The following is a 21,285-nucleotide window of genomic DNA, read 5'->3' as shown; positions in this document are numbered from 1 at the left end:
TATACAAGCGTTCAAACAGATGCCGTTCACGTACATCATGCGCATGTTTGGAAAAGGACTCTGCGCTGGCCATCATGGCTGCTGTTCTCTCCTCCAGCTCGCCCAGCTTCTGCCCTCTCTCATCCAGAGCTATTCTGGCACGGGCAAGTTCTCCCACAACTCCCGATGCGGCCCCCTTCATGCCTTCCATGTTGCCTGGGCCAGGGATGTGCTGCGCCAGGCTACGAGATGCCTTACCTGCAGCTGTTTCTCCAACTAGCAGAGACAAAAATAGATATGCAGATGGTTTGTTTACAAGTCTTTTTTCATTTTTCCCCTAAATGAAAGGTCACCAATCATTTTACCAAAGACAGTGGAATAAAAGCCCTAAAAGGGTTCAAAGTGTTTTATATATAGGACGTGATAGCTAAATAAAGTTTCAACTGTGAAATACTTACATATAGATATATATGTAATAACAATACAATAATATATGAAACAGCTAGAGTAATTCAGAAGCCCGATGACTGAAAACTACACATTTAAAACACGACTGCATTAAGTATTCAAATGCAAACATATATTTAATTGCACTCTGAGGTTTTGAGAACTCTTTATGCAATACTAGAAGGCACTCTGTACTCACAGAGGTCCTCCCTGTCCAGAGACTGAGCTCCTCCCCCAAAAAGGCCTTTGAAGAAACCTCTGTTTGGAGCCTCTGGTGTCTCCACTGGAGTAAATAACTCACTGAGCATCTCCTGTGAAAGACAGAAACATCAGTACATGTATTTCAATATATTGTCTCTGAAGATTTGCAGACTCAGCCAGACTTTTTAAATCAACCCGATTAAGGCCTGTATCTCCCTGAAAGAGAAAAATGAAAAAGGAAATTAACCCGCACCTTCAGATCATCTACTGAATTATCTGTAAGCAGACAAGCACTTCACCTTTCTACTGACCTGTAATTTTCTATAAAGATAACTATGAGGAATTATACTGTTGTCTAACGTTAAAATGACCGCAGACCTGATTCAAACAGCTGGCCTACATAAGCATGTGTGCCAACATCACACCAGTTACTTTTCCTGGTTTAGACTGAGCCTATGTGAGAAGATTTATGTAAAGTAAACACAGCAAGTCTGTGTTGCTATGTTTGGCAGAAATCGCTGCCAAACTCCTTGTTATTTCTGAAATGCTTACAAATAAGAAATGTCTGCTATGTTGGACAAAATTAAACTCCAAATTTAAAGAAACAGTTTTACTGCTGGGGAGTTTTCTTGGGCTCTGAGGCATTTATGCATTTTTCTCTCTGCAAAGCTACTGGCATGGAGCTGATGGTGATCTGATCATTTATCTGACCTGCAAGTTGTCACACGTCTCCTGGCTGTAGGTGATCCTCTGGATCTCAGTAGGGGAGGTGAGGTACAAAGCCTGACCCAGGTTGGAGAAGCAGAATGTTCTTGCTATTCGCATGTCTGTGAGCGGCAGGTAGTTGACATCCAGAAGAGGCCGTAGACTGGGTAAACTGTAATCACGCAAAACATCACACCAAGTTGCTAACATCTATTTATGTTTTCCTCACTTGGTATCTCTGCTTGATCAGAGATTTCAAAATATAAATAACAGCAGACGCTAGTAATGATGATACCTCAGAGTCATTATATGCCCATTAGCACAGAAACAGGTGATGCAGTTAGCCCCGGCCATCTGCACAACATCAGCCCTCAGCACGAAGGAGGTCTCTGTGATGCTGTGTTTGTAGATGCGGGTTTGGGAGGGCAGGGCCACCACCTTGGCCTGTTTCTCCGAACACAGTATGGCAAAGTGAGTATCCTGGCTCTCCTGTGACGAGGGAGGAGAGGCTGACCTGCGCTTCCGACTCTTCTCTTTTTCTTCATCTGAAGCATTTGGGTCATACCACTGCTCAAAGAAAGGGGGCAGCAGAGTTCCAGTTGCGTCCAGCAGGGCCATAGTTAAAATGCCTCCTTTGAGCTTGACCAGGGTGCCTAAGAAATTAGATATTTTCAGCTTAAAATAAAAAAAAATAATTGGTCACAGCATAATTCAAGGTCAGCTATAAGTGGCATGTTAAGTTCTTAATTGTCTTCTGAAACTTGTGCAATTTTAGCTTTAAGCTTTGTTTTCATAACTAAACTAATCCTAAAACCAAAACGTTAAGGTCAGGTCTGTTTACCCTTTGGCTTCAGTAAATAAACCACAAGATATACCCATCATGTGGATAGCATGTGACTATTGTAGCACCAAATGATATTGGAAACCATCTGTGTAGCTTTAGTCTATATTCTTGTCAACTCCTTGCACACACATTTCCACACCTTGATCAACATTTGCTTCCCCCTCGCTCCTTTTCAGCAATGAAGGCTGCTTGATCCTAGTTCTAATGCTTGATATTCTAATGCTTGTCAACAAAGGTCACTATGTATCCTCATGCAAATTTTATTTTAAGTTTTTTGTATTTTTTTTACCGCAAGACGCAATGCCAACTGGCTGCTGTAACCTCTGGTCTCCACTTGGTGGCAGGTTGAGGGCCACCATCATCACCGAGCCGTGGGTGGTCCCCACCAGCAGACAGGGGCTGACCAGGCTGTCTGTCTTCCTTGGAAAACTCTCACAGAAGTGAAAGGAGGAGATGGCCTCTCGAGATTCTCGGTCTATGCTGGCTACACTTGAACTGCGTGAGCGGGTGAATGAGTTATCCCTGGCATCTGGACAGCAGGAGGACAAACAAAAGGAAATGAGGAAACAACGCATGTAAAAGTGAAAGGGGTTAGTAGTTAAACTCTCCACTTTAGCATTTTAGTTCTCAGAGAAAAACAAAACCCTGGTTAGAAACATATATTCTGATGTCAGAGGTTTAGCAGAGAATGCCTTCCATCGTATTTATGTACTTTATAGAAATGGAAATGCAGCGGAAAAGAAAAAACACCCACAGTAACATGATAAATAAACCCAAAGTCCAACAAAAGAAAGAAAAAAAAAGAAAAAAAAAAGAAAAAGCTTTTGACATTGTGATGCTCTTTCAGTTTACATTCAAGGAGGCAGTTTACTTTTTTCCAAATGTGGATTTCTGGAATTGATTCTGAAAACTTAATGTTGTTTATTTAAAGAAATAAAAATGAATGTCCTATTATAGGATCGCAAAAAACCCCCAAAAAAACAAAACAAAACAGGTGTTTTAGAAGTAAGAATTATTCATGCATTATTTTTGTGCTGATGGCAACTTAAGAACAAGTTTTAACCCCCTTTAAAAAGCTAATGAGGGATACCAACATAAACACAAAAGGCCTTTTAACATGAGGGAAAGGCTTAAAACATCGGCCATCACGTGTGATCTTCACAAGAAAAAACTGTAAACAGGAAAAGCAAGATTTTTAACACCAAGTGCAGTCATGCCACTGGAACTTCCTCAAAAAGAAGGAAACGCTCACTGTGAGAGGATTAGTGTTATCTGCCAAATCTGCAGAGTAAGAGCCATAGTAGTGGAGTGAGTTAGTACCAGTTATCCCACTGCAGCCCAAGTCAGACCAAGGCTGGTCCACTCACAGAAAATGGGGTCTGACTTAGTTCTACAGAGGTCCTCCTTCAGGTTCATCCTGGCTGTTGCCGTTCTTTTCACACAACACAACTGCTTCTTACATGTCTGAATGCGCCTTCGTTGGAACCCACCCTTTTCTTTGAGTTTAAAAAGAGAGTGTTTGTCTGAACTTGCAGTAAAAACAAACAAACAAACAAACAAACAAATCCCCAAGACATCAGGAACATGACATTCAGAACAACATGTTGCTGGACAGTAAGAAGTAGTTTTGCAGACCTACTTAAAAGCTAGAACCTAATACAAAGCAGAAGATTCAAATAACAAGATGAACACCTGTAAGAAAATACAAAGGTTCTTAGAAAAATGTAAGTTATTAGTTTTGGCTTACCCAGGTCAGTCTTTTGCTCACTAGACGAGCTAATTTTCCGTGACATCTTAGCTGTAACAGAAACAAATACCTCTGTTTTACGGTGAAACAATAATGCCTAAAAGGATTGAGATTTTTTTTAAACTTCTTTGATTGTGAATTACAACAAACGATTCAATAAGTATGATTTTTACCATTTTGTGGCCTTGTTTTCAATGTGCACATCAGTGTGCAATCACTGAATAGAACACAATTTTGAGTACGATTTTTAAACATGGTGATACCAACTGTAAGACAACTGTTGAGGTCACAGTGCATACACCAATCAGCTACAACATTAAGAACTTTGGCAAGTGAATTGAGTAATACTGATTATTTTGTTAGAATGGCACCTATAAACAGGTGGGACTATTTAGCGCTAGGTTCAAACGAACCTGATGGGCTAAAAGGAGAAAAATGTAAAAAAGAAAAAAGAGCAGTGCATGGACCCAAGTCCTCTCACATGAATCATTATGTGATAAATGTTCCTGGAAGGTAGAGGTTACTTCCTGCCAAAAGTGGCCCGAGAAGGGACAACTGGTAAACTGGGGAAGGGTCTAGCTCCAATTGCACTAGAAGGGCTAATGTAACAAATTTCTGAAAACTTCTGCACTGTTTGATAGTACAGTATCAAATAGTACTATCAAACAGTACTGTTTGATATAAATGGATTGTTTGCATAGTTTGAGGTTGGACAGCTGCAGAGATGTATGCTGATCCCTGTTAGAAGCTGAAAAAAACCTACAGTGAGCGCATGTGTATCATAACTGGAACACAGACCAATAGAGAAAGGTGTCTAAAGAACCATGTTTTTACATCATGGAAACGGGGCGTCTGCATTGTTTACATGTGTCAGAAATTACAGCAGGATGCATGACGGCAAGCCAGTGGAAGCAGTGGGACGGTCTGGGTAACGTTCTGCTTTGAGGTTGCTATGGCATTCATGAAGATGCTACTTTGATACATAATCAACCTAAGCATGGTTACAGACCACATACAGCACTTCACTGTAATAGTAGTTGGCTCTTTTAAGAAGAACAATGCCGAATTGCACCCCCACCCCCCCAAAAAAAAGATTTTTTCCAGGAATATGAAAAGTTGTTGATTTTGCCCTCCAAACTTCCCAGACCTCACTTGAAGTGAACATCTGTGGGAAGTGGTAGAAATAAAAGAAGTCAAATGCGTGCAAGCCCCATCGAGGTAAAGAGCTTAAAGGATCTGCTGCTAAGGTCGTCCTGCCTGATACCACAGGACACCTCTGGAGGTGTCGTAGAGCCCACGTCTCAAAGGGTCAAACAACGAGGCAGACCTACAGAGTATTATGGAGGTAGTTTTAATGTTATAGCTCACTGGTGTATATCTTGTAAATGACTACTTGTAATAAGACGCTAAACTCTTTTGGAAATAACATTACAATTCATCATAATAAAAGCTGATTTTAAGGTGGTGCCTTTGGTTGTTGCCAGTTTCTTTTCTGTACAAATTCCTAAAAGTTGTCTGTTGCAGTCAGTGACCACCCTGAGAGAAACCATGAGAATACAAATGAGGTAGAGAGGCATCACAGACAACCGATAGAGCCTGTAATGTCAAACAAAGCAAGAGGCAGTTGAGAAATAAGGCAATTACAATTCAGTGAACATAGTTATGCAAAGAGAGTAGGTGGAGAGAGAGGAGGAGGGGAAAAAATAAAAAGAATCAGTGGACAGCCAAACAGTTAACACTGAACTGAAGCCCTGGAATCAAACACACAGAGCAAGTATCTACAGTCCAAGAGAAATCATTTTGATGTTAGTGCTGTAGAGACTGAGGCGAGAAGCAGATTTTCTATGCTTTTGTTTTAGTTTCAAAAAATAAAACAAGAAAAACAAAACACACACAAAAAATAATCCTCAAGTAAAATTTCATTTTTCCATACTATATTCTAAGTTGTGTAACAGCAGTCTACAGTATTTTGGTAAAAATCTGCATAGAAAATCTGCACCTGAAATTGAAGAGTCATCCTGTCATGCACTTGATCAACATCCCTGATTCATTTTCTACAAAACCCCTACATTATGTGATTAGTGAAAACCGATTTCTTCAATGCAATTATTCCTTTAACTGGCACAGTATGCACAGGCTTGCGTAGGATTAAGGCACAGTGTGGTTAGAACGCCGTCATTCAGAGAGAAAGAGTGAGTAATCACAAAGAATACATCTGAAAGATACAGTACCAAAGTCATTGGCAACCGTCTTGGAAAAGCGCCTGCTTTTCAACTTCACTGGAAATAAGGTTCAAAAATACAAGTCAGAGAACTTTAGTCACCGTCTAAATATTAACTTTTAAAGGGTCATACACTTGAAAATACAATACCCTTCTCTATGAAATTCTGCTTTTTGTCATCATCTGAATTGCAGGGTGAGGTAGAGCCTACATGACAAATGGCAGCCGATATGAAAGACGAATTTCAAAAGAAAATGATACATTCGGTAGTTCACGCCAAGACTTACCTGAAGTAGGTGATCTGCAGCGGTCCTCTGAGGCATTGGACCCATCGTTGGGATCACAAGTCGCTGCAGGAGCCACAGAAATTGTAATTAAGAGTCAGACAGGATTACGCTGCAGTTACTTCCTATTGCATATGTAGTAACAATAACAGCTCAAGTATTACAAAGGCAATCATACAACGAGGTAATCATTCAATTTAGCAAGTAAGCTCTGCTTCAGTTTACAAATCTACCACAAGTGAGCTCACTAAATGCATCAGTATTGGCTGTCTAGTAGTCAAATCATAGGTGTATACTTTAAAGATACTCTCTCTCTCAAGTCTGAAATTTGACTCCATCCTCACTGGAAATGTCAAAGAAAAGTCTGTACTGAGCTTTGGAGATTTGGGGTGCTATAATAAAACCAGAGAATGTATCTCTATGAGATAAAAGGAAAGGCTTAGAGGAGAACAATGACACTGTGGGAAGGGGAGAAAAAAAAAAAATCTGACACAACAGGACTTACTGAAGTGAGATGAGCGTAGTTTTTTCATAGACTCAGAATACAAGATAGAAAGTCTGGACATGCAAGACGTCACAGTTGGAATGTCTTTACCAAATCACAGAGAGAGATCAACAGTAAAAACAGTGAGACAGAAAAATGCCTGAAAATCTAACTGCAAAACAGAAGAAAATGTGAAGTCTCAGCTGCTTGCTGCTGAATTTCTATTTGATTCACTGTTAAAACAGTATATGTTTCCAATAGTGTTCTTGCAATTTGCATAAATTAAAGACTGCTTTTAAAAGGCAACCAAACAAAATGCAGATAAGAGTCCTGCATCTAGCATCAAGCGACTGAGACTAAAAAGAATGAAGACAAACAGTGACTGACAGGATGATTAGGCAAAGAGAGAAAAACACAATAGAAGACATGACAGAAACAGCAAGGCTGAAACAAGTAAACAAGGTTTATGTATTGTTTTGTCAGTAAACAGAATCAAAAGGCAGTGCTATTACAGCAGAGCGGCTCTGCTCAGCTACAGCATCCATTCTAACATGCATGCTCCACTGTCTTTGCTCCTTCCAACTGAACAGATGGAGAATCCGCCAGCGATGCCCCCTGTTGAGGGAGAGGAGCTACTGCAGGGGGCGGTGCTCACAGTGCGAAGTCAGGGCAGCTGCCAAGTGTCAGCTCTGCCTCCCTAACCCACCTCCAACAGCCTCCAAAAGTGTTCAGCAAAAAATAAAGGAATACAAGGAGCGTAGCAAATTATTTACTGTATTTCAGTGAGATAAATGTTATCCAGGGTGACAAGTTCAGCAGAACACAGAGAGAAATCAACAGAAAGAGTGTTTAATTGGTTGAGTGCAGCTCACCTCCGGAAGGCTTTGCTTTACGTGGGGAGCGAGGCTGCCTCTGATAGGGGTCAGATGGGCTGTACAGCTCTGATGTGCCCATATTGAAAAGCAGGGTTTTCTGGAGGTAGTCCACCACAGCCAGACCGTTACTGTTTCCAAACACCACACTGAAAGACAGAAAGGTCAAAGAATGCAGTGGAACTCCAAATTATGATTTAGGCAGGCTTTATTTACTTTTGCACTTGGTTGCAAATGCTTGGTTACAGTGTGCTTTGAGACAGGATATAATTACGATTTCTTTACCCACACAAATTGAGCACAAAAAAGGATACCGAGCTATGAAGACTAGTGAGAGCCCAAAGTGATGTGACCTCATGTCAAAAGCATCAGCTGTATTGAACATAAGAGACTTACAGGCCATAGGAAGAATTGATTGCCAGGCTGGTGATCTGCTGAGGTGGCTCCCCACTCACCCACACCAGCTGGATCACCAGTTCCACCTGGTTGCCCGGAGACTGCTTCAGTGGGGAGCTCCGCACCCTGCATCAAACACACAGCAGGATACGACAGCAGGCTGCAGTTTACACTGGAATAAATTATCATCTATGGGCAAGCTACACTCTGGATCATCATTTTTATTGCTATTATTATTATTACTTTAAAAGCATTTTATTAAGAGGATTCTTTTTTTCTTGTGTTTTTCTTGTGTTTTTCATCTCTTCTGTGACAGCCTGCTTCACAAAAAGAAGCCAAGGCAAAATTAAAGAAATTCCATACTGTAGACATGGTATATTGTCTCGGGGGCCATCAGAGGAGTTGCTCCCTGTTGATGGCTGAGTGGGAAGCTCACTCTCCTGAGGGCTGGAGGAAGCTCCCGGGGTTGGCAGGGTGGGGGTCTGCTCTCCTCCTGGGTCAGGAGAGTCCACTTCGCTAAACTCACACTGCATTCGCACCTCCAAGAGCTAAACAAGAAATAAAAAGACAAAAAAAAAAAAAAAAAAAAAGAAAGAAGGATTGTTCTTTTAAATGTTTATCGATTATTATCCTATTATCTATCCATCCTGACCTTAGGGATAATTTACCCATTCACTCTGTCCGTTTATTATGCCCCAAGCAATTTACCTGAACAACTTCAGTGGTAATTTCTTGTTTGCTGAACCTATAGACAATAACATGAGCAGATACTCCAGCCACGCACAGCATTCGGCTCTCGGGACACCAGGACAAGGTCTGGATGGCAAATGGGTCCTCATCTACTATATCTGTGTTTGGCTTCTCCTCCTTTCCACGAGCCCTCTCAAACACCTTGGCAGTCTTCAGCTTGTACAGCACTTGAAGCATTACTGTGGATGGAAAATAAGGACATGATGATTCACTGCGATCAGTGCACTCTCGATAGCACAGGTTACAACAGGAATCGAGGTGGTGGTGATTAATATTGTTCTTTCAAGGAGCACTACGTTCAAAATCCAAGCAACTAGAATTAGAAATGGGAATTAGTTTGTGAACAAAGAAACCCAGAACATCAGTGACGTAGCAGCTCATCCGGCTCGAAATCCATCAGAATTCACAGGTTATTGTAATGTGTGAAGTACAGAAAGAAAGTGATAAGTTTTCTTGTCATTGGTGTGTTATATTGCACAAACTAATGAGAATTGCAAACAGTAATTTCTAGGACAAAATAATGTAGTTCAACACCAAATAGAAGTATCTGGGTTCAGTAGCATTATAACTACAGGGTCAGTCGTAACTATGGCCATAAAAAGTATTAAAATATGTGCACACTTCAGTATGTCGTAGTAACAGTAGCAGTAACCATATAACCAATGGGAACCATCAACCAATAGGACCACTTGGTTTTTTTAATTTAGTGCATGAATACATCTCCTTGGAAGGAAAATTAAAGATAAAGACATGCAAGGATGAACTTTTTGTAGTAAGTAATATACTGCTCTTAACAACAAAATACTCACGTGCAGAAGCATCCCAGAATTTGATTGACCCATCAGCATGTCTATTATAGCAGGGGATAGACAGAATAAAAACAAAACAATTAAACATTTATTACTGAACAAGACCTGTGCACATCTTAAAATAAGTAAGCACGACTCATTATATTATTACTTTATTCAATCAATACAGACCCTGTGATTATAATCTCAGGGTAACTCTGTGTGCCTTGGCCCCAGTTTCCCCCACTAATGGGCCATTCCTGTTAAAAACAAATAAACAAAAATGAAGCTTCTGTCTGCGGTGAAGTCAAATGCTCATGTAAAATTCACACAGACAACACAACTGAGTCATTTACCTTCTTACTGTAACCTTGCCTCTTTTGCCGACAGCCGACAGAGTAAAGTGCAGGAATAAGTTCAGCAGGACAGTCAGCAAAATACTCACAGCAGGTCACCGGTGACTCGTGGATAGTCAGAGGATAAGGGTTTTCAAATATGGGATACCTGTCATGATAATCAGTCACATGCTTACACTAAATATTATACAGCATTATGCTACATGTTCTGATCTGTATGTCAAACTTATAGCTGCGATAATAAATGTTAACAAAAGATGCTAGATTTTGTGTAATGTATTCACCAAAGTTGGAAATTTTAATAAAGTTTATTACTCTGTATATTAATATAGCGTACTTTAGAGTGGGTAATGTGGCCATTTGGTGTAGAATCTAGATGCACAATGTAAAATATCCATGTTTTTTGATGCAATATAATTATTAATACAACCACAGCTAGAAAGTTGAATATTTACCCAATCTGTCCGAGGTCTATTACAACTAAATCTTTCTCAAGAAGGACCACCACAGCATAAGGCTCCTGAAAGTCTAGAAAACAAATCGGCAGAAAATTTACATGGCTAATGGCATCGTTTCAGTTGGTAACTGCATATGCTGTTCTGACTAGTGTCACAGCTCACCATTTGGATATGGAGTTTCACACAGCGTTAGGAAATCCACAATCGGGTAGTCCATCTCCAGAACAGCAGTGCTCTTTCCGTGCATCACAGTAAGACAGGCTCTCCTCCCCACTGTATCGTAAGACAGACCTCCAGACAGCACCATGAATGGGTCCCTGGGTTTAACAAACACACATATTTTAATAGCTTCTTCAATAAAATTGAATTGGTTGTGGCAGATGAAAAATTACCAGGTGTACTCAGCGGTAAATGGGTAAAGAGGGACACCAAATTTTACTGTGGTGCTTTCTCTGGGGACTTTTTGGCCCGATTTTGATAGAACCCGTGCTGGGAGGGGCCTACTTTTTAATCATTATTAAAACTATATTAATCCCCGTCCTCAAACGCCTGAGAAAAAATTATTAGATCACTTTCAATGAAATGTTGGCCATTTAGTTAATGGCTTTGACATAAGAGCATCTCTTCAGATGCTGCCAGCTGTGTCAAAAATCATTATATTTAACAAGTATCGTGAGACTGTTGCCTTGTCTAATTACTTATTAGACAGGGCTTTTCATCAGCATAAGGACGCTGTCAAGAAGACTAACCTGTTACATATTCAGAATAACAGGAAAGGACATTTTGAGTACAGGATATGGTTTCAAACTAGCGTCCGTTAAGACACAGGATGGGTGGGAACTACCATCACACTCACCCAGCCCTTGTTGTTTTGTATTCCACTTTCAGGATAGGCTTGCATGGTTCTGGCTTTTTTCCATCCTTAGGCTGCTTTCCTATTGGATTTCAAGATGCCAAAAAAAACAAAACAAAACAAATCCCCGAAACAAAAACTCATTATATTTTACATTGCAGGAAGACAGTACATATGGTGCATATGTGAACATATGGACATGTCGGCATCCATCTGTTACACATGTCAGGTCTCAAAGACTGGCGGGACTACACTTTATTTAAAGGCCTATATATAGTTTTTCCATTAATCATGCCTCTGTGAATATAAACAATACAAGTGTGTGTATACAACAGCTCCTACCATGTGGTGTGATGATCTGTGCGGGCTTGGCTGGGGTTCGTACATTCCACGTGGTCAAAGTGCCATCGGAGTGGCTGCAAACAAACTGTTTGCCCTCATGGTGCCAGGCGACTGAGTGGATTGCCTGAGAAACCACGGTAGCCGTTTAACAGAGTGTGATACATAATGTACAAGTAACATATGTTTGACAGTTCAGAATAGCAAAGTAACTCTACATCATTGGGGAAATCAGGGTTTGTCTCAACAAAGGTGATACTTGTCCACGGATAGTTTGGGTCCCTTCAAAAATTCATGAGTAACTAGCAAAATACATGATAATGTTATTTTGAGCTGTTTTCCATTCTCTTAAAATGAAAGAAACCTAAACGTCCATTTCATGTGTCATTATAAAACTTCAGAGAGTTCTTTCATGTGTTAACTGATTTACAAAGAAACCCAACAAGACCAAACATGTTTCTCAGACAACAGTGAGGAACACCAGACAAACTAGTTTCCTCACAAGAACTGGAACAAAGGAAAACAATGCCTTACCTCATCATAATTGTAGCGGTAGTCAGCTTTTTTGCACTTCAAATCCCACAGCACTACTATCCCAGACTCAAATCCAATCAGAAGCTGAAATAACAAGTAAAGCAAGTAAGGCTCAGCTGACTGTTGTTAAACTACATTCTGCACAAAACTGGTTCATCATGAATTCACTTTATGAATGTATGACAGTTATTTATTTTACATTCCCTAGTAGACTTTTATGACATTGCTTAAGATGGCATAAGATGCAATATTCTGACATTTACACACTGTAAGAAGCAACTAAGTTTTCACTTACTATGCAATCATGTAAACACTAGAGTAGCTTATAACTATTTTTTCAATAGTTAGGAATTTCCTTGTGAGAACAGGCTAAAAGATACGCATAAACCCTTTGAAATGGCCTGTAAGAGGCAAATAGAAGGGTCCGCATACGAGCGTAGGTGTTTTTTGCATTTTTGGCTCTATATGATGTGAGAAAGGATATCCTTAATATGGTCACCTCAGACGAATATTGTCTGCTGTTCAAACTGTGTTTGCAGGGGGCAGGCCAATAGAAAGACAGCTGGCTTAAATTGAGGCTTGTTCAAGACAGTGAATGAAATGAGGGGGCGCACCAAGATGATCATTTTCACCTCTAAATAATGCAGAGCTACTCCAAAAGAACTTAACAGTGAGATTCCAGAAATAAAAATCCAATTCATATGCTTCATAGGTATGAGCTATAATACTCTGTGTATTTATTTCTTTTAACAAAAGTGCAATTTATTTGCAGTGTCCCGGAAAAGCACTACTCTAACAAACTTAAATTTCAGCAAATGCCCAACTGGTGATAGCAGTAACATGAATTCCTGTGCCAAATTGTCTACCAGCAACTAGTAGCAAATTATAATAGTCAACCCAAATGCTCCTAGTTGTTGTTGTCGCTGCCTTTTTTACAGTCACAGTGGTAGCCTACTCTGCGCCATCACTGCAGACTGTCCTATCTTTAGCTCTAGGAAAACAGTAACTGCTAGTTGAGGTAAAACATCATTACCTATGATCCAAAGCAGGAATGTCCCCTGCAATCCATCTTTATCTAACTGATTATCTCCAGTTCACTTAATCACTTAAGTGGAACTTTAACTTTCTTGAATCAAAAGCAAGCCTATATTTCTTTTAAAAGACATGAACTTTTACATTATATAACTGAACAGTCTCTGAGATCCAACTAAAAATCATTTCCAGCTCTGCTTCTCCACATAACATCATCAGATGACGTACAATTGTTTATCTTCTCTATAGGCAATGTAATGTTCAGCTATCAGTTACCTTGCCCTCATCCATGGGGTTATCACTGATGTGCACAACAGGCCCTGGGTGTGTCTTGGTGGATCTGTCAGAGAAAGAAAGAAATGGGAGACAGTCCAAGTCAATTTAGGTATATTTGCCACTGATGAGTAAAATGTATCTGATAAATATAGTGATACAGTGGAGCTTTTAGAGGGCGGTAAGATAGAGGCAATTAGGAAAGACATCCAAAATGGAAGCCCCAATCTTTGGTCTTGCACAGAGAAAAAAAGGACAAGATAATAAGATGAAAATGTGCATCAGCGCACCAGAGGGGAGGAAAAAAAAATAGCCATGACATATGAGAGAGACAAACAGCGAGGGAGAGGGAGAGTAGGGTCACATGAGGGTCTATGAGAGATTATAGTGTTTCAAGACAGGATCACCGTGGCAACAGAGCAAGGGGCATGGAGGAAGTGAAGGTCTGGCCTAAAGAAAGTGTTGCTGCCTCTGAGTGTGGTCTGGCTCCAGCGGCTAATGATCTCATTGCTGCTGCTGATGAGTCGATACAGTCAGTGATGTCGCAGTGAATAAAAGGAAGGGATGGAGCGGAATATGAACTCCAGCCGGTAATCACCACATTGTGATACACCCGCACCACAAACACCAGGCTTAATAACCAGTTCTCATGTTTGTGAACTGGATTTTATTGTAATAAAGATTATTTTAACCTAGACTGTTAACTGACGGAATCGTCGGTAAACATTACTTTAAATTAACTACCGTAGTTAAAACTGAGTTTCATTTCCAGCATAACACCAGATATGATCATTAGCGCCATACGCAGCGTTTCTATCCACTGTAGGAGAGTCCACGAGTTTCCAAAGGCAACAAGCTATGAAGCAGAGCGTGGAAAAGACGATTCTATCAGAGGTTCTACAAAGACATAACTGAATATTTCGCTTTAGATTTCACACCACATCGTTTCTTTTCATCTTCAAAATCAAGACAAGCTAAATCATTTCCCCATCTCCACTTCCTGCATCTGACACATTTATCTAAGAGGACGGCATACTTTGCTCTGACACTTTCAACTCCAGGATCTAAAAGAGCAATTTATCCGATTTCACCAGCAGCCTCATACACACGCACACCTTTATGCAACCAATTTTAGCTGCCAGTCACTTTCTAAAATAATCTTTTTTAGCTCGCTGGTGGGCACATGGAAAATAAAATTGCTTGGAAAAACTTCTACTGACTAAAGTTTTCATTTAGAAAAAAATAGTAATTTCACTACCCCTTTTAAGCCCCAATCGAGGGCTCAGAATGGGCAAATTTTGTGGTAGACATGTAACCAGTCCTTTTAAGACATGTACTTCTTTCTGTTAATCTGAATGACCTGAGTTCATGTATCAATGTGTACTTTGATCACTTCACAGCGAGTCATGACGGCAATCTTACTAGATTGTACCAGTAACATTTTGGTATCACTTTGCAAACCACCCAATTCGGAATACATTCAGTTACTTTAAGAGTATCAACGGTATATTAACATTATATTAAAAAAAACAAAAACTTCTGGCACCTGCATTTAGTCTCACTTTGCTCAAACTAATCTCACAGCCTCAAAGCGACTTCTTTATGTTGTCCCGACTCAAAACAGTTTTATGACACTGCTTGCTAATGAGATTTGAGGTTAACAGTTCGTTTTTTTTCGTTTCAGCCATTTCTAGAAGTCTGTCTTCTGTGTTCCTAACATGCATGAAATGTCAGACAGCACAACAGCAGTAATTTCATCATTTGCTTGTAATGAATTGTCCCCAATACATTTTACTGAGGCGTGCATGAATGAGGTCTATGAAATGATCAAAGTACCTATATAACACACTATATGAACAAAAGTAATAATTCACTGCCTAATCTTTAATTTCAGGTGTATTCCTACTGCCACAGGTGTATTAAATCAAGCATCTATCCATACAGTCTGCCTTTACAAATATTTGTCAAATAATGGCTAATTCCAAAGAGCTCTCTGAATACCAATGTGGTACTATAATAAGATGCCGCTGTTGCAACAACTTTGTGAAATTACTTCCCTCCTGGATATTCCACAATCAACTGTAAGTGGTATTGCAAATTGGAAGTGTTTAGGAACCACAGTAACTCAGCCACGCAGAGGCAAACCACACAAAGTTACAGAACAGCGTTGCGTTGAGGCGCATAGAGTGTAAAATTGTCCAATGGATTGCCGAGTCAATATTCACAAAGCTCCAAACATCATCTTGCATTATCATCAGCACTAAACATGTGTGCTGGGATCTTCATGGCATGGTTTTTCGTAGTGGAGCAGCTCCAGTTGGTATAATGTGCAGGTGGTCTGGTACTTTCATCTACACAGTGTAGGTGGCATTGAAAGACACAGACTTAATGTCCTTTACAGAACTGTTAAATGTTGCACAGTTATAATGGCTCAGTCTGTACTAATGGGAATGCTGGAGGGATGACCCAAACGACAGAATTCCTAAACTTTATCTAGCAAAATAACTTTGCTAGATATTGCAAGTATGAAGAGCGCGTCGACCTGCCAGTGCTGCCCTGTTTGACCAGAAATTTTTTTTATTATCACTTGTTAAATTATGTATCAAGTAAATAATCCACCATTTAGCAAAGCTGTTTAAAAATGATCACTTTAAATTCCCGTGTGCTGGGAAAACCTGTATTCGATACACGAAAATGCTATCATAACCAGAAAAGATACTGATAGTGATTTTATCCACCTCGATCATACACCTGCATGTGACATTAAATGGGAACCCCTCAGAAGATGCAGGATGTGATGTAAAATTCCTTGCAAACTTTACAGTGGGTGCTTACACGAGGGAGTGGGTGACACAGGATGGGTCACTGGGGTTATGAAGTGGGCACTTCCTATCAGAGATGTTCTGTTAAATCTGGCAGCAAACACCTCCAGAAGTCTCAACTGCAAGTCCTGGCATGGCACAATCACCACCTCCATACCGCCCTCATACCGATCAGAGCTACAGTATTCTCAGCTCACAGGACTAACTGTTTCTGCAAGTGCCGGCAACCGCATTCCTTTGCAATTTTGAGTTTCCTGGTCGAGTGTCAGCTGCACAAAGAAGATATGCAAATAGTGAGTGAGTAATGGGAGGAGGGGTGTAGTTGTGAAATACAGACTCACAGTTCGATGGCTTTGTTCCACATAATAACGTAGCCTGAGAGAGTGAAGGACTCCACGTTGACAATGTGGATGTTTCCCCTTTCTGTGCCGATGTACAGCCATTTGCTCTGGAAGGGCAGGTGGCAGTATGTGATTCTGGAAGAGATCAAGATCCATCACAACCAGGCTTTTTATTATCTCATGACTCAGTTGGCATCAGACGGTTACCCTTGTCCCTAATCACGCTGGTCCAACTGGAAGAAGAAGCAAGTGAGTAAGATTTAATTACAAAGGCCTTGCACTGTGTCACACTAATGAAGCCAGACTATATATAGATCAGTTGGGGGGGAACAGCAGAGTAAATACTGTTGCCTATTCTCAACTGGGTGAAAGAAGAATCCAGTCATACAGAACATTTACTATCTGAAATAGAATGAACCTGCAAAAATGTTTTCTTTTGCTATTAGTCTGTACCTTAATTGTGATTTTTTTTTTCCAGAGGAAATCTGGAGTCATTTTTAAATGAACTTGGAAATACTGACTTAACAAAAAGTGTGGAGTTTCTTTTAACAGACCTGATGGTTTAAACCATCAAGATGCTGCAAAATATCTGTAGCAACTGTTAAATGAAAGGAAAAGTAGCGCACAGTCAAAATATACTGCCATTTAAGTCAGTTTACTGCTCATTTTTGTCTTGCCATTTCAGTGCAAATATGTCCCACTGGATTATAGAATACAATAACTTTATTATCAACATCAATGGAAAATTGTCTTTGGTTCACTAAGCAATAAACAAAATGAATCAAATCCCTTCACATCAACCCATTCATACATACACGCATATAAAACTTCAACATAACAACAATAAAAACACATCACAGCATCTCATTATTCAGTATACCGATTGGCTCTTGGCACAAATGATCCCTTATATACTGCGGTGAACACCGGGTCAGCAGCAGATAGCCGCTCCCCTGGGTGGGATCATCTTATGTTTCCGGTGTTCCTATAGCATTATTATAATGTCCTTCTGGCCAACATAAAATTTCTGCTACATTTGAAAGAGGGTCTGAACAGAGAGAGGGAAAGAAAATCTGCAGGCCAAAAATCCAAATAATGAGCTGAGAAAAATTGCAAAGCTGGGTGATAAAAATCTGTGGGTGCCACATTCCTTCTAAAAAATGTAGTAATTTGATGCATTGTTAATACTGAACCATTAGTCACAGATTTTCCTTATTGGCTAAAAACAGCTGGTGCAGCCCCACAGCATGTGGCCAGCTGTGAAGGCAAATTTTGTTCACATCAGATGCAGTGTTGCAGCAAATGCAGCAGCAGACAAACAAACACATTACTGTACCTCTCCCTGTTAAACTTGAGCGAATGCAGGATAGCAGGGATTTTTTGCCTCAGGTTCCACAGGTGGATGCTGTCATCAGCTAAGGCACTCACCAGCGCCCCCTGTGGTGACGGTGATAAACAGAGCAGTTATTTGCGTTGAGAACACATCATGTGGCTTGGCATTGACACTTTATATGGCTGTATCACAAGCATGTGATATAAAGCTCGTAGACTCTACAGTATAAAGTGTGCTGAAGTAAAATTAGCTCAAAGAGACAATATTCAAGTAAAGTCAACTGAATTGAACTGAAATGAATACAGGTTACACCACTAGCATTACTTTTAATCGATGTATAAAAGCACATTCATCAATAGATTCATGGCTGGGTGTGTGAGGAGAGGAGTGAACAGGCTGGGAGCGAAGAGGTGGTGAGGAGGAGGAGAGAGAAAATCAAACAAGGACACAAGGAACAGGTAATGACAACAAACCTCGTTGATCAGGAACTGGAGCTGGATGACAGCAGCGTTGCTCTCGTGCTGACAGTAGCACTCCACCCCTGCACGGCCAAAGCTAAAAAAGTTTGCTCAGTCAAAGAAAACTGGAATGGTGCCAGGAAGGTTCATGCAGAAATCGAGGAAAACCTATTTTAAAAATGCTGCAACTTTTCTAATATAATTTCATACAAAAAGATGAAAGTGACAATTGCTATTTCCAGCCTTCTGTGATTTTTTCTAATCAAAAGGTTCTTAAGTTCTTTGTTTGTTTTTTCTGAACTAAATGGAAGTTGACATTTTCCGCTTGCATTCCTAAAAAGGCACAGGCAAAAGCATGTAACACACTAAACTGATGAGTTATAAATAAAATCAGTGGGCCCTGTCTCCCTCATATATTCACATGCGTCAGCCAGTGTGACGGCAGCATGATTAACTTCACACTCACCTCTCTCTATTGGACTGTTAAGTTTAACTTAGAGATTCTCTGCCTGCTTAATTTGTCCATTCAGAAGCAATCAGGCTGCTCGTTCAGCTAATAAAAGACACGGGGCATCACAAATTATGAACAGTGCAAAAGTCAGACGCATTGCCACGTAAGCATCGGGGCTGTAACGCCTCAGATAAAAACCTCCAAAATACTTTCACAAGCAGCTGAATAATCACAAGAGAAATTGGGGGAAATCCTTTCAACTAGCCTCTAATCACTCTCAGAGACATATGTGCACTGAGTTGTGCATGCAAGCACAAAAGGAGGAGGAAACCACAAGAGCACTAATCATACAGCCAGTCTATGAACAGACAGAGAGACCACAGAGACAAAAAAAAAAAGGTGCAGTGTTTCTCATACTATTAATGTTAGCATGCAAAAGAAATGCTCCAAAGACTGGCAGCTATGTCGACTAAAACCATTTTAAGGCTCAAATAGTATGATTCTGTACAGGATTAAACAAGCAAGCAGTGATCAAACAATCCCTCAGTTCCTTAAACAAACTAAGGTGGGGTTCAGGACACCGTTTCAGGATGGGCTCAACAGTGGACATCAGGTCGTTATATGACAGTGGTAAACTCAGACTATTAGAGCCAAGACTTTTTTAGCTGGCGCCAGTCGAAGGCTGTGGGCAACTGACCTCACATTCACCCACGACCTTTGTGTCCAGTTTTAGCTCCTGGCATTGCAGGTTGTGTACAACATTTGTCAAAATTATTAATGGTTATCATGTTTCCATAGGTCCACAATGAACGAGGAGGAGGAGGAAGAGTCATTAAGTCCATTGCATACCCTCTGGTGATGCATAAATAAGAGCATAAGAGCAGAGAGGTAGCTGAAAAACCAAGAATGGTAATATTTAACAGTGTTTTCATCATATTTCTGTAATCCAGTGGGGGTCATTTAAGCAACCAGGCAACAGTGAACACGAAGTATGTGTTGTTTTCCAGTGATTATCAACTTTTCGCTGTAAGTATTGTAAAACTGATTCAGCTGCAATATAGGTTAATAGTACTGCTGAGCAAAGCTACTTTCTAGGCTAGCAGGAAATTACTAACACGAACCTCACAACAAGATGTTATCACTGCGGGGAGCGAGTGCATTCTTTTCTAACTTCCTGCCACACTACATGATCAAAAGCTTAGGGGCCACCGGTATAATCTTCATAGTAATAGACCATGTATACAACAATACATGTTTCTCTTTATTTCTTAATTTCATTGGCAGTGTGGACACAGGAAGATGGGTCACACCACAAAACAAAAAAGCTCAAAATGCTAGTTCCTGTCTCACACTGTTGGTCATATGGTAACTTTCATATGATTTGCTTTTCTCTTAAATTAAGTAACTTCCTAAGTTGAGTAATCAGCTAGTTGATTGCAAGGTTCCAGTTTTTGAGAGGTGAAGAGTTCCTGCTGCTTCTTGTCCTGAATTAATTAACGTTTTGGACTGCAAGACAACACAGCGATGAACTGACTGGATATTAGCTTTGTCTGATTAAATAAAATGCTTTATCCGTTATTAAATAGCATTATATTTTGTAATTAAGATTTCGACTTCATTGGCACAAAAGTGGGGAAATCAATCACACAAACAACACAAATATACAGAAAATATTGGTAATATTGGAAGTCTCTATTTGTGCGTCCTACTGAATAGATCAACTCTCTGAGCAACTGTATTGACCTGCACTTTAAGATTTCCAGTCATACTATTAAATCAAATACATTTTGAGAATTTAGAAAACCATTATCTTGTAATCAATCATGAAATCAATAGCAGCACCGTAAGCACATCACAGGATAGCACAAGTCACGAGTGGGAAATTCATCTTCCCAAGAGACCACATGAGAAACTGGGAATGGTGTGGAGCTGAACGCAATTCTGCTCAATATTAATTTTATCTCTTTATAAGCTGCTGCTAGTAAGAGTAGATGTTCCAATGAGGCCCAAATTGTGGCCCCTTGGGAAAGTTAAAGGCCCACTCTTGACCTAAACTGACCCCTCACTGGGCCTACAAAAGAGAAATAGTTTTGAATACATAAGCTACACCCATTAAGGTAGCTAATGTGTCTTTTTAGACTACTGTTGCTGCTAACTGCACCAAACATTAAATTTAAACAAAACTATGGGTGTCTCACTCAAAGCCACTGGGGTTAACTTTTCTGACGAAAACCCTGCAGATGCATTTTTTTTACCCATGTATGAAAGGAAAGCACACTTTAGTCCTAATTAGAGATGGCACGATACCACTTTTTTA

The 21,285-nt window shown here is 40.1% G+C and overlaps 1 protein-coding gene across 5 annotated transcripts in view; it reads right to left on the bottom strand.

The window, feature by feature from the left end:
• Nucleotides 1-21,285, bottom strand: part of stxbp5b (syntaxin binding protein 5b (tomosyn)) — a 29,964-nt gene that overhangs the window by 3,400 nt on the left and 5,279 nt on the right. The window contains exons 3-28 of one of the 5 annotated variants that reach the window (XM_005926100.3): nt 18,533-18,614; nt 18,063-18,163; nt 16,727-16,861; nt 13,567-13,630; nt 12,259-12,342; nt 11,728-11,851; nt 11,389-11,467; nt 10,695-10,849; nt 10,530-10,602; nt 10,075-10,222; nt 9,911-9,978; nt 9,740-9,780; nt 8,889-9,109; nt 8,544-8,728; nt 8,181-8,306; nt 7,785-7,933; nt 6,432-6,494; nt 6,295-6,351; nt 6,155-6,202; nt 3,924-3,974; nt 3,544-3,672; nt 2,466-2,705; nt 1,628-1,985; nt 1,339-1,504; nt 626-737; nt 35-255 (exon numbers count right to left, since the gene is read on the bottom strand). In XM_005926100.3, coding sequence (XP_005926162.1) covers nt 35-255; nt 626-737; nt 1,339-1,504; nt 1,628-1,985; nt 2,466-2,705; nt 3,544-3,672; nt 3,924-3,974; nt 6,155-6,202; nt 6,295-6,351; nt 6,432-6,494; nt 7,785-7,933; nt 8,181-8,306; nt 8,544-8,728; nt 8,889-9,109; nt 9,740-9,780; nt 9,911-9,978; nt 10,075-10,222; nt 10,530-10,602; nt 10,695-10,849; nt 11,389-11,467; nt 11,728-11,851; nt 12,259-12,342; nt 13,567-13,630; nt 16,727-16,861; nt 18,063-18,163; nt 18,533-18,614 — 3,280 coding nt within the window. The remainder of the gene's footprint in view (nt 1-34; nt 256-625; nt 738-1,338; nt 1,505-1,627; nt 1,986-2,465; nt 2,706-3,543; nt 3,673-3,923; nt 3,975-6,154; nt 6,203-6,294; nt 6,352-6,431; nt 6,495-7,784; nt 7,934-8,180; nt 8,307-8,543; nt 8,729-8,888; nt 9,110-9,739; nt 9,781-9,910; nt 9,979-10,074; nt 10,223-10,529; nt 10,603-10,694; nt 10,850-11,388; nt 11,468-11,727; nt 11,852-12,258; nt 12,343-13,566; nt 13,631-16,726; nt 16,862-18,062; nt 18,164-18,532; nt 18,615-21,285) is intronic. The other 4 variants (XM_042222421.1, XM_042222420.1, XM_042222422.1 and 1 more) reach the window with 4 other exon arrangements.

The sequence above is a fragment of the Haplochromis burtoni genome, unplaced genomic scaffold (assembly GCF_018398535.1).
Source record: "Haplochromis burtoni strain Fernald_Lab_line unplaced genomic scaffold, NCSU_Asbu1 Contig_85, whole genome shotgun sequence".
Taxonomy (NCBI): domain Eukaryota; kingdom Metazoa; phylum Chordata; class Actinopteri; order Cichliformes; family Cichlidae; genus Haplochromis; species Haplochromis burtoni.
The sequence above is the reverse complement of the archived record's forward strand: the minus strand, read 5'-3'. Positions and strand labels throughout refer to the sequence as shown.